This window comes from Penaeus monodon, chromosome 42 (genome assembly GCF_015228065.2).
Source record: "Penaeus monodon isolate SGIC_2016 chromosome 42, NSTDA_Pmon_1, whole genome shotgun sequence".
NCBI classification, from domain to species: domain Eukaryota; kingdom Metazoa; phylum Arthropoda; class Malacostraca; order Decapoda; family Penaeidae; genus Penaeus; species Penaeus monodon.
This window is the reverse complement of record NC_051427.1, coordinates 6,408,509-6,418,413: the sequence shown is the minus strand read 5'-3', so window position 1 is coordinate 6,418,413 and position 9,905 is coordinate 6,408,509. Positions and strand designations below refer to the sequence as shown.

Sequence of the window (9,905 nt, the reverse complement as noted above, 5' to 3'; positions counted from 1 at the left end):
AACTATTATTATCATCGTTGTTGTTGTTGTTGTTGTTGTTATTATTATTATTATTATTAGTTGTTGTTGTAATAGTAGTTTTATCAGTATTATTATTATAAAATCATCCTTATTATTATTATTTTTAGTGTATTATTGTTACCATCATTGTCATTATTACTGCTCTTACAGTTATAGGTATTACCAACAGCGACAGGAGATTTCAACGCGGCAAAGAAACAAATCCAAAGAGACACTTCAGTGTTTTAAAAAACTGGTCATGAATAAAGCAATACATGAACAAAACATGACCACCAACGTTTTCTTAACAGCTGCTTGGCAACACCAGGCCGGGCCATGCGTCACTGCATTGCCCAGCCGAGGCTCCACCTGACCTTGGACTGGCAACACCCTTCAACGCTGCCAACATCCCAGCCACCAGTCTCCCTCTTTCTCTCTCCACGTGTGGCCCTGAGGCGGAGCGCAAGGATGACCTCTGAGGGAGAGCGTCGCGGCCGCACTGCGCATGCGCGGCCCGGATGACAACAATAAGGTCGGAGTTGACAAAGCTCGGCAGACGGTTCAATTAATAAAATGATATAAGGAAAAAAAAAGTTCAACGGTAAAAGTATGAGTGTGAATGTTTTTTTACGTATATTATGTATATGCCGTTGAGATAATGCTGGTGAGGATTATAAAGGATTCAGCATTATTATCAGAAGTATTCATGTTATTTAGGTGTGGCTATATCATTAGCAACAGTAGTGGCAGGAGCAGCAGTAGTACGAACTGCTGCAGTAGGGACAATCACACCAGCAGCGCAGAGTAGTAGTAGTAGTAGTAGTAGTAGTAGTAGTTGTAGTAGTAGTAGTAGCAGTAGTAGTAGTTGTAGTAGTAGCAGTAGTAGTAGTAGTGTATATTAGTAGTAGTATAAGTAGTATATTAGCAGTATATTGTGTAAAGTAGTATATAGTAGTATAGCAGTAGTAGTAGTTGTTGTATGTAGTATAGTAGTGCAAGTAGTGTTGAAAGTGAGTTGAAGAAATATTTCATATATATTGTTGTGTGAGATGATATGATGAGAATACTTATAGTAGTATAATGGATGACATATAATAAGTGTAATAGTAAGACATATTTATATAAAAGTGTATATGATACTGAATACCATGAAAGATATTATTATCATAAAGAAGCAATATTGATAAGACAAATGAATGAGAAAAACTCATTGCAATATGGAAAATAAATTAGGATGATAATGATAGTAGTAGATGTTAGTGATGATGATATGACAGTAAAATGATGATATAATAATATATAGCATGATAAGACTTGATGAATAATGATGATGATGATAGTGATGATGATGATGATGGTATGATAATAATAAAATAATAATGATAATAATAATAATGATAATAACAAATAATAATAATAGTAATAATAATAATAATAATAATAATAATGATAATAATAATAATGATAATAATAATAAATAATAATAATGATAAAAATGGTACTGATAATAATGATAACAATGATGACGATAATAATGATAATAACAATAATAATGATACCGCTACTGTTGCTACTTCTAATAATAGCAATTACAATAATAATGATAATAAGGACAGTGCTGATAAGAACAGTAATAACTCTAATGACTAGAATAGTAATAACAACAATAATAACGAAACAACAACACTAACTATAACAACAGTATAAAAGTGATCATACATTGATAACACTAACAACAACAGTGATGATGATTATTGTAATAATAAGTATAAGAATAATGATGATGATCATCATAGTAATGATGATGATAATGAGGATCATGATTATGATAATAGTGATGATAATAATGTAGTATAGTAATGGTAATAATAATGATCTTCTTCTTTTAACGGTAGGTTCATGTCTGAGCCGCCGTGGTCACAGCATGATACTTAATTGTAGTTTTCATGTTGTGATGCTCTTGGAGTGAGTACGTGGTAGGGTCCCCAGTTCCTTTCCACGGAAATAATAATGATAATGATGATAAAAATATCATTGATGGTAATAGTGATGATACTAATCATTATAGCAATGACAATGATAATAACTATTATTATTATTATGATAATAATGATATTAACAATAATGATGATAATAACAATAACAATAACAACGACAGTAATAATGATAATAGTAATAATAATAATTATTATTATTATAATAATGATATACTTTTCTAGCGATTATAATAATAATGATAATAGTAATAACAATATAATATCAAAAGCAATAATAATAATAATGACAAGAATGATAACAACAGAACAATCATATCAATAATGATGTTAACTGATGTTAATGTTAATGATTAATTAGTGCGAAAACATGACAGTAACAATTCAAATAACCATAATAATATTGATGAATCATCGTTAAGAGTGAGTAATCTTGTTATCGTAAATAATAGAAAAAATAACACTGACAATTATACAAAAGTTGAAAATAATGATAATGAAACTGACGTTATGAAAGATTATAATGATGGGGAAAATAGTGATAAAGGTATATTGTGATGGATGATGATAATTATGAGAAATAGAAATAATAATAAAAAAGAAGATACAAGCAACATTAACACAATTAAAATGAAAGAAATGATAAAATTAGTAATGATGATAATGATAATAATAACAATAATAATAATGATGATGATAAAAAAATATGATGATAATACCAATAATAATAGTAATGATAATAATGATAATGATAATGATAAAAATAATAAGGACAATAATAACAATAATGATGATAATAATAATAGCAATGATAGTAGTAATAATAATAATAATAATAGCGATAACAATAATAATGATAATACTACTACTAATGATAATGATGATGATAATAACAACAACAACAATAATAATAAAGGTAATAATAATAATAACAACAATAATATTAACAATAATACTGATAATGATAACAGTAATAACAATAATGATATTGAAAATGATAACACTTACTGTTATAACAAAAATACTTATGATAATTATAATAATATTGTTTGTGTGTGTAGGTGCCTGAAGTATTTTGTGTGTTTGTGTATGTGCTTATGTGTGTGTGTGTGTGTGTGTGTGTGTGTGTGTGTGTGTGTGTGTGTGTGTGTGTGTGTGTGTGTGTGTGTGTGTGTGTGTGTGTGTGTAAATATATGCAAAAAGAAAAATATATTATGTACGCACAAATACACATGCGCACACATATGTATGTGTATGTGTGCGTGTGTGTGTATGCATATGTGTATATATATATATATATATATATATATATATATATATATAATAATATATATATATATATATATATATATATAGATAGATGTAGATAGATATATAATTATATATAGTAATATTATATATAGAGAGAGAGAGAGAGAGAGAGAGAGAGAGAGAGAGAAAGGGAGGGAGGGAGAGAGAGGGAGGGATAGAGACGTAGAAATATGTGCACACCCCACCATCCCTTCCTTAAAAAAAGCATGATAATAATTTTCCGCGCTGCATCGCCATCGGTTATCGTGCCAGTGCCCAACCCCACCCCCTCTCATACCCCTCCTTTCGCCCCCCCCCCTCCGCCCCATCCGGCTCGCTAGTATAAAAAGGCTGCAAGACGCGCCAAACGTCAGTCTGTTCCCGGCCGAACAGCGTGCAACTTGCCTCTGTATCGCTCGCTCGCAGTCGCCTTCGTCAGATATATTTTTTTTGTCTTTCTCTCGTTTGGAAAAAAAAAAATCAAGGACGATGTTTTCAATGGTATGTTTAATTTTTTCTTTAATACTTTATTTATTTATTTTATTCTATTCTATTTTTTTTTGCATCTGTTTGAAACTAAGGTGTATCAAGTCTGCATTTGCTTTCTGATCAAGTAGATTAATGAACAGTATTCAGTAGAGAAATATATAAAGCTTCTTTCATGCTGATCATCGTTCTATTCAAGAAAATAAATCAAGCTTTCTCTCTTCATGAATATCTTTCGAATATGATCATTATTATCAGTTGTTATTAGGCCTACAGAGCCATTACTTAATACCATCTTGACTGTTATTACTAATTACTATTAGCAATTACCATACTTATCTTATATTCTTTTTACCTCAATCAACTTAGTCAACTTAACTGACCTTACATTCTTTATCCCTCAACCAATTAACCTCACTATTAACTTACCTCAGCTCATCTCACCTTACCTCACTTTACCTTAACTTATCTCACCTTACCTTACTTTGCATTAACTTGCCTTATTCTACCTTACCCTACCCTACCTTACCTTACCTTACCTTACTTTACTTTACTTTACCTTACCTCACCTTACCTTACTTAATCTTACCTCAGACATTCGCAAGTGTGGCCCTGTGTGCTCTGGGGTGTGCCATGGCCTTCCCAGCGCCCGATTTCTCGTACGTAAGAGAAGGCCAGTGTCTTGCCATGGCCTCGAGTGCTCCGCTAAACTACGAAAAGGTACGGGTTTTATTTACGATGTATTTCTTGCTTTTGTTGCTTATTGTGTTTATGTGTGTGGAATCTTTGTTTGTTTGTTTTTCGTTTTTTTATTTGTAATATGTGTTGTATTTTTTGTGTTATGTTTGTTTAAGTTTCTTTTTTTTTGTATTTTGTTCGTTACTTGTATTTTTTTGCAATATTTGTCAAGTGGTCTACGGGTTTCTCCAGCCGCGTTTAACATGATTCATGAAATAATCTGAAGAAAATTGATGAGGTTGGCGATAATTTTCGTCATCATGATCATAATTATCGCAAATATGGCAATAATCACGAAATTAATAAAAAAAAAAATAGTATAAAGATGAATAAGACAAGAACTAGTAATAATAATATATAACACAAATAACAAAAATTGACGTAAACATATCTATTTCACTTATTAATTTTAAAATATGATAATAATAACTAGATAAATAATTACAATAATAATAACTAGACGAATAAAGTAACAGATGGTAATAATAGACAAAACAAATAAAGAACAATCACTAAAACATATACTTTTTTCCCGATTGCTCAGTTCTCCGGTCGCTGGGTCGAGGTGGGCGCCCGACCCAATATCTTCCGCAGGGAACGTCAGTGCAGGAACTTCCATTTCGTTGTAACCGAAGGTGAGTTTCAGTTTATGGATTTTTTCTCTCTCTCTTTCTTTCTTTCTATCTTTCTCTCTAATCTTTTTTATATTATTATCTACTATATATATATATTCATCTTATTTTTTATAGTATGTTCTATCTCTATACATCTTATCATCTCTTCTTATATATATATATAATATATATATATATTGTGTGTGTGTGTGTGTGTGTGTGTGTGTGTGTGTGTGTGTGTGTGTTTTGCTGTGATTTAATTTATTTTCTTTTTCGATTTTTCTTGTTGTTCTTATTATGAGTTATGTGCATTTTTTATTTTATTGTATCTATTTTTATTAATTTTTTCACTTGCTTGATTGTACTTGATGACTTGATTTCATAATTGTGCATATGTCCGATTGAATAATTAAAGATCCAGAAAATAAAATAAGAAAAACAAGATAAAAAATATCAACCCTCTAGGAAAATCTAACAAAAAATCTAACACCGAAAACGACAAACAATCCTTTTTCTTTGTCGTCCCGATTTCTAAGCCCCGATTTCCTTCTGCAGAATCACCCCTTCGTGTGACCACCGGCATGGACAAGGACAACAAACTCACAGAGGTTATTACCGAGCTTGTCCCTAAGGCAGCACCCTCTACTTTCGACGTGCAGATTCAGGTGTGTAGCTTGAATAGTGATAATGATAACATTTCTGTTGTATGTTGTGGAATCATAGCGAGGACGAAAATCATGGTACGGTGTGAACTTCTCGTAACTATCTCTTCGCCTAAAGGATCCATTTTTTTTATCTTATTATTATTTTCTTCTTCACATGTACGGATATATATCTATACTTCGACTATATATATATTTTCGTATACATACTAATACTTACTGACCTCCCTCCCCAACTTCTAGGGCTTCTCCACGAGCGACCTTTGTGGTAGTGGACACCGACTACACAACCTTCTCGTGCGTGTACCAGTGCCAGCAAGCCACCCCCGACCGCAAGGTGGAATGGGCCTTCGTCTACGCCCGCGAGCTGTCCCAGGCTGACGTCGCCATGAAGAGGTGCTCCAAGGTCCTCCAGGCACAGGGCTTCGACGTCGAGAGCATCCTGGCCTCCCCGCACCCGAAGGAGACCTGCAACACAGCGCTCTAAAAGGTGGCACGTCCCTCCCTCCTGCGCCGTCAGAAGGTCGGATTCATCCTCGTTCCACACGCCCCTTTGCCTCCGCCCATCCGTCCCTCCCCTGGGCTACTGTCACGCCCTTGGCTCGAGGGAAATGGGAGGTGTTTGGGTGGTAGGAAGGGCGTGCTTTAAGCACATCACGCCCCTTCACCTCCGGGAGGTTGTCCTTCACTTGGGACTTGAAGGGCAAGCGAAGGACCCAAGTATTAGCCCGAAAGGAGCCTCAAGGAGGCAGATTCGACAGAGATGTGAATAATATATATATCATAGATGTACCATAAGTTGGCTTTGTCTGCTCGAGGTGGTCTGCAGGACCATTCTCGAAAGTATGTCTGCTAGAGTGATGCTTGGTTTGTAGAATAATGCACACACAGACACACACACACACACACACACACAAACAAACACACACACACAATCACATCAAAGCAGAAAGTCAAACTGTATTGTGATAAGACAAGCTTGATATTATATATATATCTTTTACGTAAATACTAAAATGTATTAAAGATTTTTATACCGAATTTTTCTTGTTTATTTTGCATTCTGATAGAAGAAATGAGGTATTCAAATGATTATATCATGCGGGTGGGCAAGATTACAAGATTACGTAATGAAACATGTATAAATGTTCTGATCTCTCTCTCTCTCTCTCTCTCTCTCTCTATATATATATATATATATATATATATATATATATATATATATATATATATATACTACACACACACACAAACAACACACACACACACATTATACACACACACATATATATATATATATATATATATATATATATATATATATATATTATATATATATAATATATATATATAATATATATATATATATTATATTATAGTATATGTATTTATATATACATATATATATATATATATATATATATATATATATATATATATATATGAATGTGTATGTGTATATACACACATATATATGAATGCACACACACACACACGCGCGCGCGTGCAAAACATTTTCGCAGCAAAACGAGGCCAGAATCTTGTTCTCTCTTTCCCCCCCACCCCCTACTTACCCATCTCGCCCATCTCCCTTCCACCTCCCCTTCCTCTCCCTCTACCCACCGCTCCCTCCCCATCCCTATCCCCACTCTTCCCCCTCCCACCTCCCCTTCTCCCCCCCCTCCCCCCCCCTGTTCAACCAAACCCAAATTTTCTCCGACCTGGAATTTCATCCACTCTCCTGCCCCCTCCTCACCATCCCTTACCCCCCCCTTCCTCTCCCACCAATCCCTCGTGTTTATATACATGCGTGCGTGCGTTTGTGCGTGTATCTGTGAGTATATATAAGGAGGCCTCGCAGCGTCCGAACCGGCATTTGACGTTTGGTAGGCCTGTGAACTCTTTTTAAGTTTTGTGTTTGTCTTTATTTACGTTTTGGCAACTGACATGGACTCGTTGGTGAGTTGCTGGTTTTTTGTTATTGTTTATTGGTAAATGTTTTTTTTTTTAATTACTTTCAAAGTTCATGAACATGTACATTTTCTTGTAAGAGATTACTTTTATGTTCTTGAGTGTGGTTTTAATGATGATAACAGTGATGCTGAGTTCGCGTGTATTGACGATAATTTTTATCGTGATAGGTATTTTTCAGTGATAATGGAATTGAAGATAATCATGATGAAAATATTGTTGATGATAATGATAACAATAATGAGAAAAAATCAAAGTGTACTCAAACTAATGTAAACAAAGAAATTGATAATTTAAGAAAATCCATAAATACATAAATTATTGACAGACTGAAGATACAACGCAAATAAAAAAAGAAATCAGAACAGATTGCACAAAATAACGACAAAAATTATACCCGAAGTGAATTCACATCATAATAATTACAACTATGATAACTACAACTAGATCCCCAACAGTTGTGATACCTTTATAAAAAAAAAAGTTATAACAACCATTACTACAGCGAACCATAACAACTATAACTTCAATAACCTCTCTCAAATAACGTAATAAGATATAACTTTAACAACTATAACTTTCCAAATAAAAGATAACTTTCCCAACCTAACCAACCGACTGATATAACTAGCATATCTCTAATAACCAGACTACCTCCTAATCTCTAATAACTGCGCAAGACTACCCAACAGCCACTTAAAACTCCCCAACGATCTTAAGATAACTAATGAATCATCGACAGGTATTTATCCTCCTCCTGGGTATCGCGTGGGAGCTGGGCATCGCGGTCCCGTTGATACCCGACCTGGCCTACATAAGGAACGGCACTTGTCTCAATGTGCGTCCGCCGGCTACGCTTAGCTACGAACAGGTAAATGGGATTTTTTTTTTTCTTTTTTTTGGGGGGAGGGGTTGTTTGGATGTGTTGCGTAGGATTTTGTGGGAGTGATGTATGCGTTTAAATATATATATATATATATATATATATATATATATATATATATATATAGTGTGTGTGTGTGTGTGTGTGTGTGTGTGTGTGTGTGTGTGTGTGTGTGTGTGTGTGTGTGTGTGTGTGTGTGTGTGTGTGTTTGTGTTTGTGCACGCGTGATATTTCTTTTTATAGATTCGCTTAATGTGTAAATAATATATATATATATATATATATATATATATATGAATATATAACACACAAACACAAACACACACACACACACACACACACATACCTACACACACACACATACCTACACACACACACACACACACACACACACACACACACACACACACACACACACACACACACACATATATATGTATATATATTTTTTTTTTTTCTTTTTTCTTTTCAACAACAATTGTATCCTTATGACAGTTCGCAGGTCGTTGGGTCGAGGTTTCGTCCCGTCCGAACGTGTTCAGGCAAGCGAGGCAGTGCGTTAATATGCACTTTATCATAACTGAAGGCAAGTCCTTTTGGTTTTCAAAAGTTGTGTACCAAACATCCTGAAAATACTGCACTGGTGATAAGGATGATGGTATTACTGATGCTAACAGCTGCGCGCTGGTAATAGGTTGCTGTGCTAGTAATAATCATTACAATATGTATTATTATATGTGTGATTGTAGTCATGATTATGATATGAGTAATAATATTACCAGTAATACTGATAGAGCTGATTATGACAATGATATTGATAATGGTCATAACACTGATTATTGATGATGAGCATGTTGTGGTGATGGTGAAAGAAAAGTTTTATTCGTTTAATAATTCATTTAATAATAATAATAATAATAATAATAATAATAATAATAATAATAACAATAACAACAGAATAATAATAATCAAATGTGATTAATAAGAAAATACGACAGAATAATAATAGTAGTAGTAGTAGTAGTAACAGCAGCAACAGTAGTAATATTAGTAGTAATAATAGTGTAGTAGTGTATTAGTAATAGCAGCATTTATAGAAGTCATAACAACAATAATGGTTAATTCTTTAGGGTATGGACGCACTCGCCAGAGACTAAGTCCCCCAACTCCAGCCAACAATCTCGGGGGACACGTGGGGAACCGGGGGTTTGGGGGGGGGGGAGTATAGAGTGGCCTTAGTTTGATTTGAGTGTCAGTAAAGGACCAA

The 9,905-nt window shown here is 34.0% G+C and overlaps 1 protein-coding gene and 1 pseudogene across 1 annotated transcript in view; both read left to right on the top strand.

Moving 5' to 3' along the window:
• The first annotated feature begins 3,670 nt into the window (after positions 1 to 3,670).
• Positions 3,671 to 6,825, top strand: LOC119599261 (annotated as a pseudogene).
• An 816-nt stretch (positions 6,826 to 7,641) lies between these two features.
• Positions 7,642 to 9,905, top strand: part of LOC119598924 (crustacyanin-A2 subunit-like) — a 4,731-nt gene continuing 2,467 nt past the window's right edge. The window contains exons 1-3 of the mRNA XM_037948634.1: positions 7,642 to 7,743; positions 8,498 to 8,626; positions 9,134 to 9,224. Coding sequence (XP_037804562.1) covers positions 7,732 to 7,743; positions 8,498 to 8,626; positions 9,134 to 9,224 — 232 coding nt within the window. The 5' untranslated portion in view covers positions 7,642 to 7,731. The remainder of the gene's footprint in view (positions 7,744 to 8,497; positions 8,627 to 9,133; positions 9,225 to 9,905) is intronic.